The 21,569-nt window shown below is 54.0% G+C and overlaps 1 protein-coding gene across 2 annotated transcripts in view; it reads left to right on the forward strand.

Moving 5' to 3' along the window:
* Positions 1 to 21,569, forward strand: part of DPYSL5 (dihydropyrimidinase like 5) — a 37,743-nt gene that overhangs the window by 14,015 nt on the left and 2,159 nt on the right. Inside the window, exons 2-12 of one of the 2 annotated variants that reach the window (XM_081188637.1) lie at positions 2,464 to 2,728; positions 6,447 to 6,605; positions 10,081 to 10,260; positions 10,463 to 10,531; positions 11,744 to 11,788; positions 11,976 to 12,051; positions 12,803 to 12,959; positions 13,136 to 13,277; positions 14,571 to 14,713; positions 16,577 to 16,784; positions 18,077 to 18,245. In XM_081188637.1, the coding sequence (XP_081044763.1) occupies positions 2,468 to 2,728; positions 6,447 to 6,605; positions 10,081 to 10,260; positions 10,463 to 10,531; positions 11,744 to 11,788; positions 11,976 to 12,051; positions 12,803 to 12,959; positions 13,136 to 13,277; positions 14,571 to 14,713; positions 16,577 to 16,784; positions 18,077 to 18,245 (1,609 nt within the window). In that variant the 5' untranslated portion in view covers positions 2,464 to 2,467. The remainder of the gene's footprint in view (positions 1 to 2,463; positions 2,729 to 6,446; positions 6,606 to 10,080; positions 10,261 to 10,462; positions 10,532 to 11,743; positions 11,789 to 11,975; positions 12,052 to 12,802; positions 12,960 to 13,135; positions 13,278 to 14,570; positions 14,714 to 16,576; positions 16,785 to 18,076; positions 18,246 to 21,569) is intronic. The other variant, XM_081188638.1, reaches the window with a different exon arrangement.

Consider the following 21,569-nt stretch of genomic DNA (forward strand, 5'->3'; position numbering starts at 1 on the left):
CCACAGCAACTCTCCCTCCCCAAGCTCTGCTCTGATGCTGCACCCGAGTACCTAGTACCAAGGTCTCAGTCCTACAGACCCAGCTGCTTTCCTCATTCCCCATCAAGGCTTGGATAAAGGTGTGAGCAGCTGCAGATCTGAGGGTTGGCTGGTGGGGCAGGTAATGTCAGCCCACGGCCTTGTCCCCTATACCTAGCCTGCCAGTTCCAAGCTGTGGGAGATCCTGGTGCAACAAGGATGTCTGCTTCTCCCTCCTGCAAGTGCCAGGCAAGGCTTGCTCTCCCAAGGTCCTCTGCTCCTCTGCAATTGCAGCTTCAGAGTAGACCCTATTTGCAACCCTGCAGCCATCAAAAGGGACCGTGCCTCCCTCTCCTCCAGGTTTTGGGTCCAGCTCCAGCTTGTGGGAATGCAGGTTTTGTTTGATTCCCGGAGACCCCTCCCTCCTCCCCCTTTTCTTTGATCCCCGCCTCTCTCACACAATAGGAGCTGATGGTCTGTCTGGGAGCCTCTGAGCCGGCAGCTGTCAGGTCTGACTGCGCAGATTTCGTGGCAAATGGGAGCTTCTGGTGCTGGATGGAGGGGCTGGGTTTGCCGCCAAGGGAGGCCATGTTCAGGGGGCCTCTTTTATGCAACGGGATGTCAGGGAGGCAGAGAAGGTTGCTGAATGGCTGCAAAAGGGAGGGCTTTCCAGGGGAGAGAGGGGAGCAGAGACCCTCTTTGCTCTGCCAGTCTTGGTGTTGTTGTTTTTTAATATATGTTTTTCTTCCATCTGCCAAAGAGGAATGGAGGATGTTTGCAGATATGTGGGGGGTGGGGAGAGGACCAGGCAGCGGCAGCATCTTAAGGGCATCTTGTCGGTAGGATGGCAGAGCTGCCAGGAGCAGCCGAGAAGGAGGCAGAGGTTCTGGCAGTCAAGAAGGGCTCTGCAGAGCAAAGGCCTAGCCAAGTCTAGCCGCCTCTTCTGACAGCAAACAACCAGATTCTCCCTGAACCTCCGGGGCAGCTCAGATGGTTTCTGGGCCATCAGAAGAGCCCAGCAGCAGCAGCAGGATCAGGCCAAAGGGGGACCATCTAGTCCAGCTCCTCTTCCCACAGGGACTGACCCAGTGCCCATAAGCAGGACTCCCCAGCATTTCCATCAACTGGTCTTCAGAGGCAATGGCTGCCTCAGACAGTGGAGAGAGCACAGCTGTTGTGGCAAGTAGCCATTGAGAGCCATCCTTCCAGTGTTAGAAACTCAAATATATAAGCAAGGCTCCAAATAGCTCCTTAAACCAGGGTTTTTGTGGTGGTTGTTTAGTCGCTTAGTCATGTCCGACTCTTCGTGACCCCAGGGACCAGAGCGCGCCAGGCCCTCCTGTCTTCCACAGAATGCCTGGTTGCCACTTGGGGGCCAGCAGGCTTGAAAGTTGTATTTTTCAATATGACTTTTTGGTTCCTGAAATTCAAATATAATGGATAGAATTCTACAGGATGTGTTTCTCGGGTGTGAAAACAGCCCCTGGAACCTGGTGAATTTCGAACGCTGATCCATCTGCAAGCCGTTCACCAGTGTTGTTCCCACAGGGCCTCATGTTCCTCATCCCCACCAGCCACACTTCCCTCAGAGGACGGATGCAGGGCCAGCCCAAGACATTTTGCTACCTGAGGCAGAGTAGCACCTGCTGCCCCCATCCCTCCCCTGGTCTCATAGCCTGCAGCCAAATTATTTTGGTGCCCATGTCTGCCTCCCTCCCTCTGTGGTGATAATCGGAAGTAACAACAGGATGCCTCTTGGGGGCACTTAAAAGCAGCTGCCACAGGCTATTGCCTCACTTTCCCTCCTGGTAGGACCGGCCGCAGGGTAAGAGGACCACAAGAAAGGCCTTGGAGGCTGAGCCACGTTCTCAGAGAAGGTGCGGAGGTGCCCTCGTCCCGGACGATGGGTGGAATTCCGTCAGCAAAAGCACTTCTGCTTTCCAGCAGGCAGAACGACCTCTCTCCCCCCCCACCTCCAGCTCTGGGGGTTCTCCTGGCCCCCCAAGCAGATTTGGGGAGGGGAGGTCACACTGCACTAGCAGGACTCCTTGCAGTTGCGTCAACCAGTGCAGCAACCTGGGTGAATCCGGCCCCATGTCCTCCAGCTGGGGTGTTCTCTGAGCCTCAGGAGCTGGTCTGGAGCAGCCTGTGCTGTGTCTTACCTGGCCGCGTTTTCTGAATTGCAGTGGCTCTGACCCTCAGCTGTCTCCTTGGATGTGATCTCTGGGCAGTGTGGCCTCTGGGCATAAGTTAAACTGTGGAACTCCCTCCCACAATGATGGCCACCAAGCTAAATGGCCTTAAAAGGAGAGGAGAGGGCTAGGAATGGCATGAGCCTGTTAAATGGATGGCCTGTGACCTGTGGAGTCTTGCCAGTGGGGGGGAGCAGCCCTGGCTCAGACGCCCACTGCTCCTGACCTCCTTTGCCCTGTCCTCCTTTTCCAGAGCCATGCTCGCCAACGCTGCCACGATGCGGATCCTCATCAAGGGGGGGAAGGTGGTGAACGACGACTGCACCCTGGAGGCCGACGTCTACATTGAGAATGGCATCATCCAGCAGGTGGGCCGTGAGCTCATGATCCCCGGCGGAGCCAAGGTCATCGATGCCACCGGCAAGCTGGTGATCCCGGGGGGCATCGATACCAGCACCCACTTCCACCAGACCTTCATGAACGCCACCTGCGTGGATGACTTCTACCACGGCACCAAGGTAGTCTCCCTCCTCCTCCTCCTCCTCTCTTGGTTGTGTGGTGCGGGTGGTCTGGTCTTGGGCATTGATGGGGTGTCCCACAGTTGACCTGAGAGTAAGCTTCTGGGGAGACTTGAGATCCGCGGAATGGATGAGACATGAGGCAGGTCCACACCATCCATTTAAAGCAAACCCAACACACATTTAAAGCACATGACACCCCCCCCCCAATACCCTGGGAACTGTAATCCCCCCCACAGACATACAGTTCCTTGTATCCTTGACAAACTACAGTTCCCAGGATTCTTTGAGGGAATTTATGTGCTTTCAGTGTGTTTTGAGTATGCTTTAAATGAGCAGTGAGCTCTGCCCCAGGAGTTGGGAAGCCAGCTGTGGACATTCCTAGCCGCCAACATCCCCCTGAATTTATTTCCACAGGCACCTCCATTGTTGCTCATCCAAATGTCATCATTTGCTGCAATGCCCCTCCATGTCACCTGTGCCCAGCAAAGAGCCAACTGAGCTGGCTCTGCTCAGGGCAGGAGTGAATAGATACAAACCTCTCAGGCCTCCAAGGGCAGTCCTCCAGATATTTTGGGTGTCAGCATCCACTAGTACAAGACATGCACTTCCGTGGACTCCAGATCTCCCTCTGACCCAGGACTAACTCTGGCCTTGCCATGTGCTTAGTGAGATCTGGCCTCTGGCCCCTTTCTTCACCCCCTTTACTCGCCCCCCCCAACAATGCTGGCCTGTCCCATTGGCAAGGGGAGAGGCCTGCTTTGGGTGAGGCCTAAATGTTGTAAGCAGAGTCAGAGCATTCCTAGTCAGCAACAGCCATGTGATTCCAGAGCCCCGTCTGCGCTGGGCAGAGGAGTGTGTAGTTGGCTGCCCTCCCTCCCTCCCTCGATGATTCCTGGCCATCCACTGCCTTGGCTGCCTTTTCCGGGGGGCAGGGGGCGGTGAGGCCTTTCCCTTCCCAAATGTGCTCCGGAACTGGGGGAAAGAACACCAGTGTAGACCAGTGGGGAGCATGTGAAGTGACAGGAGCCTCCCTGGCAGCTGTTGGGGCCTCTTCGTGGGGTAGCTTGGCTGAGCAGGTGGCAGCTGCTGGTGTCATTTGCAGGGCAGGTGTGGGAAGGAGTCAGGTCACCCCATGGCGGGGGCTGGTCTCCCTTGCATCGCGGCCCCGTTCTGCTCCTCATAGCATCCTGGGCCAGGCAGCAGCGTCAGCTTCTTCCGCCTTGCTCAAGAGGAGCCTGGTCAAAAGCCCCAGTTGCTTGCAAGGACGGGGGGGGGGCGGATCTGGCCGCCCAGCCACCCACCTGCTCGGACTGGGCTGTATCTCTGCCCATCCGCCTGCCTGCCTGCCTGCCGGTCATCTTGGCGACTGGGGGGAGCTGTCCAGGCCTCTGGTGCTGAAAGTGCTTAGCTCCTTTGCTCAACACAAGGCAACACAGAAGAGCAGGAGTTTGTTGTTGTTTTTTCATTTTGAAAAAATACCAAGCCAGAAGGTGGTGGAACTAGAACTCAGATTATTAATATTTTTATAGGAATTGTTTTTAGAATTACTACTTTGTTTCCCCCCCTTGTTTCTTTCTTTGTTTTTTTTCTTTACCAAGCAAATCCAAAGTGGCTTTCAAAAAGATGCAGCCTGCTAATGCTCTTTTTAAAGAAATGTTCCAAACAGAGCTATCGTAAAGGGAACAGGATTGAAATAACAGCCAGATAAGCATTGTTTGTTTATTTCATTTCTTCCTGTGAGGCACCCCGAGTGATTGACGATCTAATAAAACTGTAGGCTGGTGTTCAACTAAGTTTTTCTGCTCGTGCAAGGATAGTTCTTGTGCGAGGGGGTTCCTCCCCTCTACAGCCGTGCACACACACCCCAAATCTGATTTGGGTTGGTGGAACTTCTAGAACAGTTTTAGGCGGTGGGGAGATGGGAAGAACATTCCATCATGCAAGAAGAAATCATCTGACTAATGGAATGCCCCATGTTGTAAACAGCTGAAACATAGTTGTTTTTTAAAAAGCATTCGGGCAAGTTCTACTCAGAGCAGCACTTTTGAAATTAATGGACCTAACATAGTTGTGTGTATTAAGTTCAGAGGGTCTACTCTGAGTAGAATTTTGCTGAACACCACCTACCCACTTGGGTAATATGAATGAATTCTTGAGAGATGGCCTTCTGGCTGTGCACAGACTTGCCTTCTCTGAGCAGTGAGCCTGCTGTGGATCTGCACACTCCCCTTTTTGGACAGGTGTGCAGCTGTTCTAGCACAGAATCAAGCCCAAGACTGGTACGTCCCCCTGTTTCCAACAGAAGCCAGCTCTGCAGAGGGCGGATTGAATGAGCTGTGCTTAACATCACAAAGCCTCCTCCCTCCCCATCTAGCTGCTCAGGGTGTCCCTTGCGCCAGTCACGGTGCCACTGTCTCCTCTGCCATGAACATTGTTCCAAATACAGTGGACGCTCAGGTTGCAAACGTGATCCGTGCGGGATGCATGTTCGCAACCTGCATCATTCGCAACCCGCAGTGGTGCGTCTGTGCACGCGTGGGTTGCGATTTGGCACTTCTGCGCATGCACGACCGCTGAAACCTGGAAGTAACCCGTTCCGGTACTTCCGGGTTTTGGCGGTCCGTAACCCAAAAAAATGCAACCTGAAGTGTCTGTAACCCAAGGTATGGCTGTATTTACAAGAAGGGCTGGCTTCTCAAAGAGTGCTCTGGAGAAATGCTTCCTCATCCTGTGAGGCACTGGCTCTTTCCTTCCTTCTGTGGGTATGTCTAGGGCTGCAGCCGTGCTCTCCACCTGTGCCCCCCCCCCAGAAGAGAATGTGGGAAGGGAAAACACCTGTGACCCTCTGGTGCTGCTTAGCTACAACTCACACCATCCCTGGCCATTGGCTGCCCTGACTGCAGTTGGTGGATGTGGGGAGTCCAGCAGCTCTGGGAGGGGGGGCTTCAAATCTTCCCCAACTGCAGAGTCTTGGCCAAGCCCCCTGTGGCTGGTGTGCTGCAGACCAGGGTGCCTGTGAGCGCAAGGGTTGGTGGCTTGCTGTTGTAGGAATGTGCTCTGCACATGCTCACATCATGTTTGCCGTGGTTCAATCCCTGGTGTTCAAAGTAGTTTCTGGGCACTGAGCCCCTTCACCTAAATTTAGGCTTTGAGCAAATCTCTTCTGCCCCCCCCAGCCTGTTCTCTCTCTCTCTCTCTCTATTTTCCTGACATGCCAGGAGAACTGTTGGGGCAGCTTGGGCACCCCAGGGAAGAAGCGTGTTAAGTCCTGAGTGCCCTGTGCTGAACACAGCCAGGGCAATAGAAAGGGGGCTTCCGCTTCTGCTCACCAACCACCTCCTCCCTGCCCCCCCATGAGGTCTTAGCCTTGGGTTCCTCTTGAAATTGTGAAGGCCTGGGATCCCAGAATCCTCATGCAGGGCCCTTGAGGGAATGTAGGCAAGGTAGCCAGCTTCTTCCTCTCCTCCCGCCCCCCCTCAAAAAAAGCAGCTTTGGGGATTAGCTGATGTCCCACAAGTGTCAGCTGAGGACACAGCCTTCCCTTTGCATTAGCAAGAAATGCTTCCTGCCGGCTCCTGACCCAGGGCCTCCACGCCAGGAAGGCTGCAGGGCTTGCAAGCTCTGGGTTGGGCGTTGGTGGTTCGCTCCTCTGGAAGCTCCCTTGGGGTTTCCACGGGGGCATCTCTCACCAGCTTCCCTTTGCCCCTGTGCCCAGGCTGCCCTGGTGGGGGGAACCACAATGGTGATTGGGCACGTGCTTCCGGACAAGGACATCTCCCTCCTGGACGCCTACGAAAAGTGCCGCAGCCTGGCCGACCCCAAGGTGTGCTGCGACTACGCCCTGCACATGGGCATCACCTGGTGGGCACCAAAGGTAAGAGGGGAGGGGGCGCCACGGGGGGGGGGGCTTGTTGGCCTCCCTGACTCAGGTTGAGGAGGTTTTTTGCCTTTACTGGCAGCAGGTCTTTAGGGTTCCGGAAGTGGAGTCTTGTAAGAGCACAAGGAGTAATATTACAACAAAACAACAACAAACTGGCTTATAAGTATAAAACCAAATTTACTAGACTAATAGCTAGAATAAAGATAGGCTTGTAACCATTCAGACAACAAACATACTAAGGTGCCCTGTGCAAGACAAAGCCTGGAGATACTGTAAACATGGAGTGGATGAATGTACAACTCTATCTTAACAAGTTACATGTGCAGTAAACGTTATACAGACTGGATAAATGATCCGTTCCACAAGTAGCCAGAAGTAAGTCCAATCGCAGAACGGCAACCACGTGCCACCACAACGGCAAGGGTAGCACACTAGAGAATATGAAAAGTTTTTCAAAGCTGTTTTTCAAAGATTGAAGTGGATGAGATGTTCTTCAATGGGTCTTGAGTTGGAAACACAAAGTCGTATGCATGGATCAATCACGGGAAGGCAAATCAAAGCCGCCACCCTGGTCAGAATAACGCAAGTGGGCAAAAGGAGACCTGTTGTTCTCCGGATATATTACAGGTTTCGCTACACGCTTCATCAGTCTGAAAAGCCAGTCATACAAAACGGTTTGTTCAGGATAAAGAAAGTATTCACAGGCCTGCTGGATCAGGCCAAAGGCCCATCGCATTCTGCATCCTCTTCTCACAGTGACCAGCCAGATTCCCATTATGGGAAACTCACAAGTGGAACCTCAGCCTGAGAGCACCTTCCTCTCCCGTGGTTTCCCAGCCTCCTGTGGCAAGGAGTTCCATAGATTAACTTTGCACTGCATTAAGAAGTCCTTCCTTTTATTCGCCCCAAATCTTCCCACTTTCAACCTCATTTGAAGCCACAAATTCTGGTGTCAGGAGAAGAGAAAAACTTTCCCCTTTTCTCTGTGCCATGCACATTTAAATTCTTTTTTTATGATTTCCAGGTTTATACATTTCACTAACTTTCGTTGTTTAGTCGTTTAGTCGTGTCCGACTCTTCGTGACCCCCTGGACCAGAGCACGCCAGGCACTCCTGTCTTCCACTGCCTCACGCAGTTTGGTCAGACTCATGTTCGTAGCCTCAAGAACACTGTCCCACCATCTCGTCCTCTGTCTTCCCCTTCTCCTTGTGCCCTCCATCTTTCCCAACATCAGGGTCTTCTCCGGGGAGTCTTCTCTTCTCATGAGGTGGCCAAAGTCTTGGAGCCTCAGCTTCAGGATCTGTCCTTCCAGTGAGCACTCAGGGCTGATTTCCTTCAGAATGGAGAGGTTGGATCTTCTTGCAGTCCATGGGACTCTCCAGAGTCTCCTCCAGCACCAGAATTCAAAAGCATCCATTCTTCAGCGATCAGCCTTCTTTATGGTCCAGCTCTCACTTCCATACATCACTACTGGGAAAACCATGGCTTTAACTATACGGAGATGAGATGTTCTTCAATGGGTCTTGAACTTCAATGGGTCCTGAACTTTACAGTCATTTTAACATTTCAAAACTTGACTTCCTTCCCCCTCTTTCTGCGGTTCCTTAAATTTATTTTTAATATCTTCTGCATATCCAAATTAACTTAATTTGTTTATTTATTCATCTACTTTAAACATATACTCTTATGAAACCACAGGTTATTACAATAACCCTGCCAATGTTCTTATCTGTTTACAGTTAAATTTTCAATAAACCATTTCTACTCTTTTATAAAAAGTTTGTTATCTTGATTTCTTATTTTTCCAGTGTGTTTTGCCATTTCTGCATATTCCGTAATTTTACAAACTGCCATCGTTTTGCCTCTTAACTCCCCTTTAACCTAAAAAGCCCCCAGCACTGCAAACTTTCTTCATGGGGGGGGAAGGGACTCCATCTGCCTGACCCTTCTGGTTGCCCTCACTGCAGCCCCTTGGGGAGGGTGCCTGGGGCTTTGCCCCTTCTCCAGTGGTGCCACTTCCATGCCCTCGACCATACCTCCTTCTCCCAGTTCTTCCGCAGCCATCCAGCTGCCACCCTCCCCACCTGCTCCAGCCTGCGGAGACTTTCCTCAGGCCAACTGCCAGGCCATAGCAGGATCTAAAGGCCAGGGGTCTCAAGCATGTCTGCTGGCCGTCTCATGGCCCCCAGCTGCTCCAAGGGCCGTGGAGCATCTGCCGGCTGGTATTTCTGGATTAGACCCCTGCCCACAGCCATCTTGTTCCCCAGCCCAGCTGGGTGGCTTGACCTCCTTAGCCTCTTGTTTGGGTGTTTGTGGCTCAGCTCCTTCCTCCTCTCGGCCCCCTGACAGCTGTAGCAGCCCTTCCTTTCGCTCCGCAGTTGGCCACTCCCTCCCCCTCTTTGGTGGGCTTTGGCGCTGCCTTGCCTGGCTTCTGGCACTGGGAGAAGACCCCCATCCCACCTGTGTCTTACCTGCGCAGGACCATTTCATCACTGCTTGGGGCACCCAGCTGCGCAGCCTCTGTCTTCTGTAGTGGCACCTGCCCTGTGGAATGCCGTCCCATCCGATGTCAAGGAATTAAAGAACTATTTTACTTTTAGCCCTGTATAGGGAAGTTGTTAATGTTTTATTGTGTTTTTAATATTTTCTTGGGAGCTGCCCAGAGTGGCTGGGGCAATCCGGTCAGATGGACGGCATATAATAAAAAAAGTATTATTATTATTATTATTATTATTATTATTATTATTAAGATTACCAAACATAGACCAATGACCTGCACAGAATACAGAGACAGAACATGCCTCTAGAACAAGGCATGAGCATGCCTGGATGAAGAGCAGATTCCTGGAAGAGGACCCTAGAGCAGAGATGCCTCCTTCTCTGCCCCAGAGGACCCTCCCCACTTTCCCCCCCACTGGTGGAGGTTCAGTTTGGAGCAAGATGCTCCAAACACATGCTCCCTCCCAGCAGGGCCAAAGAGCCCATTGCTCAAAGGCGGGACCAGCTCCTCACAGATCCAGGCCCAGAGCAGCATGTTCCAGGTGACTTGAGTGAGTGAGCCAGTCTGCAGAGGAAAGCTGGAAGCAACCAAAGTCGGGAGACATTGTGATGTGGGGAGAACTCCAGGCAGAGGATTGGGAGGCTCTTGAGGTGAGGGCGGGGTGCAGACAAGAGCGAGCGTGGCCTCCTTGAAGCAGCAAAGTACATCAGTGCCCATTGCTTCCTGCTTCCAAACATACCACTGTAAACAGGAAGGTCTGGAAATGTTCAGGATTTGCACCAGCTTCCACGTGAGACTCCTAGCTCATCTTCCTATGTTCACCAGGGCCTTAGATTTGGGCACATGAGATGAGCTCAATACCTCAAGGCCTGTGGCTTTGGCCCTCTGCGTTCGGCTCACGGCATTTCCAGGGGTGTCGGTGGGAGGTGAGACCTTTGGGCGAATGACGCCTGCCCCTTCTGCCTCAGGTGAAGGCGGAGATGGAGACCCTGGTGCGGGAGAAGGGCATCAACTCCTTCCAGATGTTCATGACCTACAAGGACTTGTACATGCTCCGGGACAGCGAGCTCTACCAGGTCTTCCATGCCTGCAAGGACATTGGCGCCATCGCCCGCGTCCACGCCGAGAATGGAGAGCTGGTGGCCGAGGTGAGCTGCTCGGGGGGCAGGGGGGACGCGGCTGGGCTGCAGCCGGGGGGCAGTGGAAGGGGAGGATCCCATCAGCCGATCCATAGGCTGTCCTGCCCTGGGAGAGGGGAGGAAGAGGCAGGGACCAGCAAGGGGGCAGGAAGAAGGTGACCCCTGTCCCCACCTACCCCAGACTGACCCCCTCTTTTGCATTTCCCTGCAGGGGGCCAGAGAAGCCCTGGAGCTGGGCATCACTGGCCCAGAAGGGATCGAGATCAGCCGGCCGGAGGAGGTAAGGCTGCCCACCAAGGAAGGAAGAGTTGCGTTCCCAAAGCAAAGAAGGATTGGACTCTGATCAATAAAATACACACAGGCTTGACCAGCAAGACTCTGGGGGGAAGTGTCAATAATAATCCGTCCACCCCTCGGCCCAGGTCATTTTATTCACAAAAGAACGTTTTACACAGTGTTCGTAAGAACCAATCAGATTTCCTCTGAGCATTTCAGAAAAACCCACGTGGGGACAAAGTTAAAGTTAAAATTACAAAGAGCTAATTTGAGCATGCATACGTAGTTCAGAGTAAATAAAAGAGGAAGCAAGGAGGAGGTCATAAACAGGAGTGGAAGGCTGGCAGTATTTACCACCTCCTTGTGAACTCTCTTCCTGGCCCTTAAGATCCACCTAAAGATTCACAAACTACATCAGAGTAACCTACTATCTTTATGTACTGAGGGTGCCTGATGAAGCAACTGGCCTGTGTTTCAGAATGCTCATATGTGCCTGTCAGGCGTAGAGAAAGCAAATGGCATAGATGCAGAGGCTTGTGGGATTCGATCAGAAACCACTGTCAATGACTCAAACCCAGTGAATGCAATGCTTTCATTGCTGACACAATGGCTTGTTCCATATTTCATAATTCCTCATAGTAATCCCACCCGACCCCAAAAGGAAGGAGGCACACCCATGAATGAACACACCTGCCCTGCTGGGAATCTCACTCCCCCCAAGGCCCAAGAGAGAAGGGGGCAGTTTCGGAACTTGCAGGGTCTCCTTGCCAAGGCTGCCAATTGCCTGGTGACTGTTTTCAGAGGGCAGTTCTTCCACCAGCCAGGAAGAACGACCAGGAGGAAGGCAGTGGAGGAGGGACTTGGCTGCCCATGCAAGGTTGGGGGCAGCTGGCTGAGCTTGTGGGTGCTGCTCATAAGTGGGGGGATTATCATGGCTGTTAGTGGTGGGTGGGGGGACATCTGTGCCCCACTGAGCTCCAGGACCCACCAGCTGCAGCCGAAAAGAAGTGAGGTCCCCCACCCACGCCTACTGGCTTCACTGGGGCAGGCACTTGCCCAGTTTGTGCCCCACCCCATGAGTTGGTCACTGCTGGGAAGAGGGGGAAGTGTTGGGGTTCTGTTGGCACCTGCAGGCACTGTCTCGGGGTCCAATTGGCCGAGCCGCTGCCTGCCTCATCTCTCTCTCTCTCTCTCTCTCTCTCTCTCTGCATTGCAGTTGGAAGCTGAAGCTACGCATCGGGTCATCACCATCGCTAACCGGGTGAGCAGCCTTAACCGCCCCCTCCTTCTGCTGCAGAGGACTGAGGCTGTGTCTTCTTGCCCGACTGGGTGGGGGCCCCTTTGCCATCCCAGGTGGATGGATGGCTTGGACTCCGTGCCCAGGTCTCTCTCATTGCCCCAAGCCCCCTGACGCCTTTCCTCTTCTTTTTGTCCTCCTCCCTCGGCAGACTCACTGCCCCGTCTACCTGGTCAACGTTTCCAGCATGTCAGCTGGGGACGTCATTGCCACCGCCAAGATGCAAGGTGAGTGGCGTTCCCTGGATCTGGAGCAGAAGGTGCCCACACGGCAACTGCAAGGGGAGATGGCAAGCTGCCCTTGGCATGTCCCGGCCCCTGGACCCATCCTGCCCCTCCTTGCCAGCCATTGCAAGGAGTGGGTCTTTTCTCCCCAGTCGGCTGGGGTGCCTGTTTTGGGGTGCCCTTTGGGTCCCTCCCAACTCTGCAGTTAACCTTCCTGGACCCTGAGATCGCCCTCTGAAACCCTTCTCTGTGTGCCTCCTCTACGATCTCTCCAGAGGGTGGCAACACGAGAACAGGCCTTCTTTGTGGTGGCTCCCCATTAGTGGAATGCTCTCCCTAGGGAGGCTCGCCTGGTGCCTTCCTTACGGATCTTGAGGTGCCAGGTGAAAACGTTCCTTTTTAACCAGGCCTTGGGCTGATTAATATTCTACATCCTTCTCACTGTGTCTGTGGGAAGGTTGGGATTATTGTTTTGCTGTTTTGTTTTGTTTCTCATGTTTTTTTCCTGCATTTTATTATTCTGTGAACCGCCCTGAAACCTTATGATGAAGGGCGGTATATAAATCCAATAAGTAAAAATAAAAAAAACCAAACACAACTCTGTGAGCAAAGTGTCTTCGGCACCCCCTCGATTGCACAGCTGAATGATGCGCCCCGCAAGTCCTGCCTCTGGTTGCTGTGGGGCTCTTGAGGAAACCACCCTCCTCCCCGCCCCACGGCCAGGCCTGAGGTCCCTCCCCTTGCTTCCCCGCAGGGAAGGTGGTGTACGCAGAGACCACCACGGCCCACACTGCGCTGACGGGCTTGCACTACTACCACCAGGACTGGTCCCATGCGGCGGCTTACGTCACCGTCCCGCCCTTGCGGCTGGACACCAACACCTCCACCTACCTCATGAGCCTGCTTGCCAAGTAAGGGGGCCTGGGCTGGGGGGTGATGGAGCCCTAGAGGATGAAGGGAGAGGAGGAGGAGGAAGGGGGTCCTGGAAGGAAGGCAGGGAAGGAGGGGGTGGCTTTGGGTGGAGAGGCCGAGAAGCCCCCTCCCTGTCAGCTGGCGAGGGGGTTGCTAAGACCAGCTCTCCCCGCAGTGACACCCTGAACGTGGTGGCCTCCGACCACCGGCCCTTCACCACCAAGCAGAAGGCCATGGGCAAGGAGGACTTCACCAAGATCCCCCACGGAGTCAGCGGAGTGCAGGACCGCATGGCCGTCATCTGGGAACGGGGAGTGGTAGGTGGAGGCACCCCACGGGAAACGGGTAGATGCCCCCCTGTTGCCCCCATCCCGCCATGGGGAGGGGAGGGAGGCTGGGGTGTATGTGAGAGGCTTTCAAGCAAGGAATTGACTCTTCATTGTCATAGAATCATAGAATCATAGAGTTGGAATAGACCACAAGGGCCATCGAGTCCAACCCCCTGCCAACCCCCTGCCATTGTCGAAGGGACGCTTGCAAGGTGGGGAAAGGCATGTCCTACAGCCCCAGTTCTCTTAGCTCTTCCCAGGCAGTTGTCACAGCAGAGACCTCTGCTTATGTCTCTTCCCCACCTGAGCTGCCTGCAAGCAGGAGAAGACTGCGCCTGTACGTGACCCGCCTCTGCCTCTCTCACTTCCGTCCTCTCCTGGTCCTGCCAGGCAGGAGAGGTGGGGGCAGGAGACGGCGGTATGGAAGCCCTTGGCTCTCCCCCCGTCTGAGCCATCTCTGCTGTTCTTCACTCTCCACTTCTGACCCCCAATCACCGATCCGTTTTCCCAAGTCAGTCTCCAGTGCCCCTTCTCCCCAGAATGCAGACATCACTCCCTGTGGCTCACCAGGTCCCTGACTTGCCAGTGAGGTGTAGTGGTTAAGAGCGGTAGTCTTGTAATCTGGTGAACCGAGTTTGAGTCTCCGCTCCTCCACATGCAGCTGCTGGGTGACCTTGGGCCAGTCACACTTCTCTGAAGTCTCTCACCCTCACTCACCTCACAGGGAAAGGAGATTGTTAGCCGCTTTGAGACTCCTTAGGGGGAGTGATAAAGCGGGATATCAAATCCAAACTCCTCTTCTTCTCTTCGCTTGGTGCAGAGGGACAAAGGCTAGCAGGAGAGGCTTGGAGGAAGCCCTCTTGGGGTTCCTCTGGCTGGCTGCCTGGCTGCCTGCATGAGAAAGAAAGGGGCTCAGGGCAGGGCGCCCTCAACCCAGCCTTGCAGCAACACTCAGCACTGAGCCTGCAGCAGAGCTCCCCTTGCCTCCTTCCCTGCCACCAGCACAGTCTGTCCTCAAGCAGCCAGGGGGCATACAAACCAACATGGGGGGGGGAATGCTCCAGGATCCATCCCAGCACCCCCCCCCCGGAGATCTGCAAGAGAGGGAGAGAATCCCATGGCAGGCCTGGGGGTGGGGGCTTGGCGAGGCCATTTTAAAGCCAGCAATCCTAGCCAGGGAGTGGTCCTCTGGTGGTGGTGGGGGCTCTCCCAGAGCGTTTCCCATCAGCTCCCCCCTCCCCCCGGCTCCTGCCAAGTCCTCTGACCTCTCTCTTCCCTCAGGTGGGGGGCAAGATGGACGAGAACCGCTTTGTCGCCATCACCAGCTCCAACGCTGCCAAGATCTACAACATGTACCCCCGCAAAGGCCGCATCATCCCCGGGGCTGACGCAGACGTGGTCGTGTGGGACCCAGAGGCCACCAAGTAGGTTGGGGGGGGGGGACAAAGGGGCGACGGGGAGTGGGGAGGGGGCTGGGTGTCAGCAGGGAGTGGCGGCCTGGGGCTTATGGGCTGTGAGAAGAGGAGAGTTGACCGGGGGGGGGGGCTTGCTTTGGTCTGGTGCTGCTTCAGAAGCCAGGCTCCCCTCCCCTCCTGCTGGCTGCCTCCCCAGGGAAGCGAGGGGGGGGGGGGAGAGAAGGATGCTCACAGAGATAAGAGGTTCTCCCCAGCATCATGGCTGTGTGTCCAGCGCTTTCTGCATTAGTTGATTTGATGGACTGATATATTATTTCGTACAATTTATATGCTTGCTGATGGTTTAAAAAAAGACACACAAATAAACCTCCAATCTACAAAAGAGATAAAAGAATAACATGGTCAATTACAGATATTAGTAGCAATCATTAAAGACTTTTAGGAGGACAAAATAACAGTAGACTAAAAACAGAACAAAACCTCCATCAGCTTTCTAAACTTCTGGGTCGGCTTGTCCAAACAAGAATGTATGTATTAGATTTTCAGTGGCTCTTGTTGTGGGGGGTGTCTTTAAATTGTTGATTGCTTCAAGGCGTTTTTGTGGGAAGCCATTCGTAAGTCAATTCAATAGGTAATGAGGAAAGACTTCATCCTCGCCCTGCCCCCTCCCCAACCAGGCTTGCCTTTCTGCCACAGAGGCAGCGGGGGGGGGGGCATAGGAAGTTGCCTTGTTCCATGTCAGACCCTCACTGCATCTAGCGCAATGTCGTCTGCACTGACTGGCAGCAGCAGCAGCAGCTCTCCAGGGTTTCAGACAGGAGCCTTTTCCCCAGTACTGCTCAGAGATGCTGCCACTAGGCACTGAGCCCGTGGCCTTCTGCATGCCAGGCGTGTGCTCTACCCTTCCTCTGAAGCTGCAACCCGTGTTGGCTGGAGCTCAGTCGAAAACAGCTGGAGGGCATCAGGTTGCAGAAGACTGCCTTCCCAAACTCCCATCACTATTCAGAAATGAGCTGGAACTCCCAGTGAAGAAGCCTCTTCTGGCTGAAACCCCTGAAGGCGTCTCTGCTTCTCAGGAAAAGACACCCAGCTTCAGTGCCAAAAGAAGGGCTCCAGTTTCGCCAGACCCCTGGGCTCTCCCTTAAGTCCCTTCAGTGCATTGGCAGAGAAGGACCCACTTGCTTCTGGCGCCTACGCAAAGGTCTCTCTTCTTCTTCCTCAGTAGCGCTGTGGTAAACTACTGTCCTCCTTGCCCAACAGATGCTTGCAACACATTTCCCTGCGCTCTGATCCTGCTGCTTTCACAGCACACAGTAGATGGCGCAAATGCACCACTGCCTCCCGCTTCTGTCCGGGGAAGCGGACACCCTGAGCTGCAGCTAAACCTTGCAGCGTGGAGTCCTCCTGGTCAGGGTGGCAGGGAGCCAGCCATGCTGTCTCTCGGGATGCCCCGTTCCATTCCCCCTCTGCCACCTCTGGCAAGAAGCAGAAGGGCTTTTTTTGCCCTGCTTCTGCAGCCTTGTGGGGTGCCTCTCCCCAAGCCTGCTGATCCATTCCTCTTGCTGGGGCTCCTCCACTGCTGCTCGCGGGATCAGCACATGTTTGAGGCCTCATCCTGCCTCACTTTGACATTGCGTGTTATTATTTCCATATCCCTCCTTTCCCAAATCACAACAGAGAAGGTTAAATAAGAAAAACCTATAAATGTACACAATACAAAGTTGACATGCTCCCAGAAGTCTTTGCTCTGGTGGGGCTTCTAAAGGACCAGAGAGGGGGCTGGGAGCCACACACCCCCCCCAGCCCAAGAGAGAGTCGGAGCAGCTGCCGGCCCAAGCCCTGCCTCACCTCCCTGCTCCCTGCTCCCCCCAGGACCATCTCGGCCAGCACCCAGGTCCAGGGCGGGGACGTGAACCTCTTTGAGAACATGCGCTGCCACGGGGTGCCCCTGGTCACCATCAGCCGCGGGCGCGTGGTCTACGAGAACGGCGTCTTCATGTGTGCCGAGGGCACCGGCAAGTTCTGCCCCCTCCGCTCCTTCCCAGACTCCGTCTACAAGAAGCTGGTGCAGCGGGAAAAGGTACCGGGGGAGAGCGGGGAGGGAGCGCAGTGCATTGCATGCAGAGACACCCATCGCATGGCAGCCTTGAAGACCACCATGATTTGGGGGGGGGGGCTCTGCAGAGAGGAAGAAGAGGAGGAGGGGCATGCCCAGAGGCTTTTGCTTGTGGCAGACACCAGACGGTGGGCAGGGGGAAAGGCTGGAGCCCCCCCCATTCCTCCTTTTAGGGCAGGAGTGTGGCTGCGGGAAGCCCAAGGGTTGGGGGTTGTGTGGGGGTTTGCGGGAGGAGGATAGCAGGGCAGGGGGAGGCACAGAGGGTGGAGAGCAGGGCTGGGCATCCCAGGTGTACTTGTGATTTGGGCGTCCAAGTGCAGAAATCCAGATGCATCCAGGTGTTTGGGGTTTTGTCTTTTGCAAAGAGGGAGGAAATGTCTCACCTTTTTCCTGCAAGGAGAAGAGTTGGGGCTTGGCCCGGCCTGGCATGGGATGGCATGGGTAGCAAGGCTTTGCTGGGGGGGGGGACTGAAATGGCTACCACTTGAGGGGCAACTTAGGGATGAAGAGGAAGGGGCCTGACTGGGAGGGGAGATGTTGGTCCCAGGAGAGGCTGGCAGGAGAGCAGAGGAGCGACCGAGAGACCCAAAGGAGAGGGCTTAGGGAGGTCACCAAGGAGGACCCCCCCCCAGCATTCCAGCCCTCCCCCCCCCCCCGAATCCTGGAATGGTAGAATTGGCGCAAGGACCCTGAAAGCCGTTTAGTCCTTCTTGGGACGGGGGGGGGGGGCAGCCAAGCTCTGCACCCAGAGATGAGGGAAGGCAGGGGGAGCTGAGGGAATCTTCCCAAGGGGTGGGGGCTGAAGAGGGGGCGAGCCTAGCAACCGGCCCCCGCCTCTTCGCCCCACTTCCCCTCGCGGTCCTTGCTGTAAAGAGAGGGGAGGCTGGGGAGCCCCGCCCTCCTCCCAGCATGCCTCAGTGTTTGACCAGTGGTAGTCTGGGGCGAGGAGAGTGGAGTGGGGGGAGGGTAGCAGAGCGTGGCGTCTGGAGGGGGTCCCTGGCAGACGTGGCACCAAGGGCCCAGTACCTGCTGGTCGAGGGGGGAAACGAGAGGAGCCCCCGTTCCCAGCCCCCAGAGGCAGCTGCCCCTCCCAGCCCAAGCCCCCGCCCCGGCCTGCATTTCACCTGCCCCCTGCCCACCCCGAGCCCCCCAAGAGGCAGGCTCCCCCTTTCCCCCCCCTGGGGGCCCCGGGGTCTCCAGAGGCCGCCTCTTCCGCTGACCGGTGTGTGTGCCTTTTGTTGTCTTGCTCCGCGCAGAGTTTAAAGCTCAAGGGTGTGGACCGCACCCCCTATCTGGGGGACGTGGCCGTGGTTGCCCACCCTGGGAAAAAAGAGACGGGGACGCCCCTGGCAGACACGCCCACCCGGCCGGCCACGAGACACGGGGGCATGCGCGATCTCCACGAGTCCGGCTTCAGCCTTTCCGGTAAGAGCGGGGCTGGAGCGCGGGGCCTTCTGTGGGGGAGGGCGCGCACAGGCGGGAGAGCCCCCCACGCCATGCTCCTTGCACCCCCCCAGGCTGCGGCAGCTTCCCTGCCCCGCTTGCCCGCCTCCTGCCTTGCCCAGCAGAGGCAGCTGCCCCACTAGGGCTGGGACCTGGCTTCCCCCCTCCCCTGCGCCACCACCCACCAGCGCCCCCCACCCCCAATTCCTGCAGGGCCTGCTCCCCGCCCCGATCCTGCATTGGCTGGGAATGAGGAGACGGGAGAGCGAGAGGAGGAAGCCGCCAGAGTGGGACGAAGGCAGGGGTCAGGCCAAGCCGCTCTTGGGGGTGGGGGTGGGCATAGCATCCTGGAAGGGGCACCCAAGGGTCATCCAGCCCAGCCCCCTGCAATGCAGCAATCACAGCGGAAGAATCCCTGACAGGTAGCCAGCCAACCTCTGTTGAAACAAGGAAGGAGAGGCCCCCAATTTGGGGGGAGTGGGTTCTCCAGCGCTGGGTATTTTGGCTGGGTCAGGATAGCCCCCCGTCCAGCCCCTCTTCCCCCCCTCCTTGAGGCACACCTGCAGGGCTACACAGAAGGGGTGTCGCTCCTTGCAGAGGAGTCTCCTGCCAGCCGCGGCCAAGAGGGATCAGTGGGGCCAGGCAAGGAGGCCTGTGGGGCTGAGGGGTCGGAGGGCAGGGCTCTGCCTCTTGCCTGAAAGGTCAGCTGGAGAAGGGGCAGGCGACCCTTTCCCTCCTTCTCTGCCACAGTCCTTTCCCACGTTTATTTATTTATACTTTTCAAGTTTTTACATTTCACTGATTTTACAATCATTTTGACATTTCAAAACTTGACTTCCTTCCCCCTCTTTCTGTGGTTCCTTGTTTTTAATACCTTCTGCATATCCAAATTAACTTAATTTGCTCATTTGTTTATCTGCTTTAAATATATACCCTTATAAAGCTGCAGGTTGTTACAATAATCCTGCTGGTATTTTTATCTGTTTATAATTTATCTGTAAATATTGAATAAACCATTTCCATTCTTTTATAAAAAATTGTTATCTTGATTTCTTATTCTTCTGGTAAGTTTTGCCTTTCTGCATATTCCATAGGTTTTTGTATGAATTCTTCCTTTGTTGGGACTTCTGCTTTTTTCCATTTCGGGGAAAGTAACATTCTTGCTGCTGTAGTAGCATACATGGATAAGTTTCTACTGTATACATTTTAGATAGTTCTGTTTCTATAATTCCCAAAAGAAAAACTTTTGGTCTTTTTGCAAAGGTTATTTTAAACATTCTTTTCATTTCATTATATATCATTTCCCAGTAAACTTTAACCTTACTACAAGACCACCACATATGGTAAAAAGAACCTTCTTTCTCTTTACATTTCCAACACCTATTTGATTTAGATGTATACATTTTTGCCAACTTGCTCAGTGTTTGATACCATCGATATACAGTGGTGCCCCGCAAGACGAATGCCCCGCAAGACGGAAAACTCGCTAGACGAAAGAGTTTTCCGTTTTGGAGGTGCTTTGCAAAATGAATTTCCTATGGGCTTGCTTCGCAAGATGACAATGTCTTGCGAGTTCCTGCTGGGTTTTTTTCCTCCCCCCCCCCTTTTCTAAGCCGCTAAGCCGCTTATCAGCTGATCCGATAAGCCGCTAAAAGCCGCTAAAAGCCACTAATAGCACTAATCCGTCAATGGGCTTGCTTCGCAAGACGAAAAAACCGCTAGACGAAGAGAATCACAGAACGGATTCTTTTCGTCTTGCGAGGCACCACTGTATCATTTTCATATATTTTTCTCTTAGACCATAACATGCTGTAAATTTTACATCCATATTCCACAATCGTTCCCGTGCTTCCATGTCTATATTATGACCGATACCTATTGCCCAATGTATCATTGAGGATTTTACTTGCTCATCCTTAGTCTCCCATTCCAATAATGTTTTCTACATTCTAGACAGCACTTTTACATTACATTCCAACAGGTCTCTCCCCAGTTGTGATATTTATTCCCCAAACCCTCATATCCTATCTTTCTTAGATACTTCATGCAAATGATGATATTGTATCCATGTTATTAATTTTCCTGATAATTCCTTAAATTCTTTTAGTTTGTACTCCTCCCTCTTAATAAATTTCTATAAGCTGTCTTTCTGTCATATTCTTTTTCTTTACCACTACTCCAACGGTGAGAGCAAAAGTGGTGTTTTTACCTCTAATAAATTCTTATATTTATGCCATACTCTATAATTTCCCCCCAATTATATGATTTGTAAATCCTTTGTGAACTTTCACCTTTTCATACCATAAATAAGCTAAATATTATCATGACCTTCTAGATCTAGAATATGTGAACTCTTTAATGTCATCCATTCCTTCAACCAACAGAGACAAGATGCCTCATAGTATAATCTCATATCTGGCAGGGAAAAACCTCCTCTTTCTTTTGCATTCTCTGCCGCTGTCCTGAGAAGAAAAACCCCACTCCAAAGTTGCTAATTGCATTTCAAGGGAGTTGAAATGCAAATAGCAGCTTCCAAAAAGGGAGGTCTTTCTTGGTACCAGAGCAGGGCGTGAGAGAGAGTTAAACTTCTCTCCCCCTCTCCAATCCCATTATTTGCATCTGGTTTGGACCTGAGAGTGCCTGGGGGCTCTGAGCTCTGGGGCTGGGGTCCGCAGACCGTGTGAGGTGGTTCAGGTGGCACCTCTTCTGCTGGAGGTTGCATGGTCAGTCATTTTAGGGGGGCTTTCATGGGGTGATGAGTAGGCGAGAGGGCAGGCTGCACCAGCGATGTGATTTTTTTCTTTTTTGGCGGGGGGAGAGATACTCTTTGTACTGACCTCTGCGAAGAGGGCTCTGTTGTGCGCAGAAGCCGTGGTTGGCAATGGGGAATCTGCTTCCTAGAGCAAAGTGGGGGGGGGGGAGGCTGCCAGCCTGACTCTTTCAGCCTGTTTGTCCCTTCAAATTGCGGGGGGGGGGGGAATGCCTCTTACTCAAGGCTGGCAGAGCAAGACGTGCCAAGTCTGGCACTCAAACTTAATGCCAGGTGTCAGAAGTGAGAGGCTTCAGGCTGGCCTCCAAAGTCCTGCTTGGGTAATTCTGGGAGGTGCTTTTGCCGCTGAATTCGACCTGGCAGATCCCTTTCGGCCAGAACCTCAGTGTGTCCCCCCCAAAAAAGGGTGGGAACAACTCCTCCTCAAGCTCAACCCCTGACAGGCTCTGGAAATCGCGATTATAGCCACTAAGGGGGTCTCTTCCTCTTCCTTGAATTGCTCAGCAGTGGGGGGGGGGCAGGAAGGAGGATTGCAA

Source organism: Podarcis bocagei (genome assembly GCF_964188305.1).
Source record: "Podarcis bocagei genome assembly, chromosome: 3".
NCBI classification, from domain to species: Eukaryota; Metazoa; Chordata; class Lepidosauria; order Squamata; family Lacertidae; genus Podarcis; species Podarcis bocagei.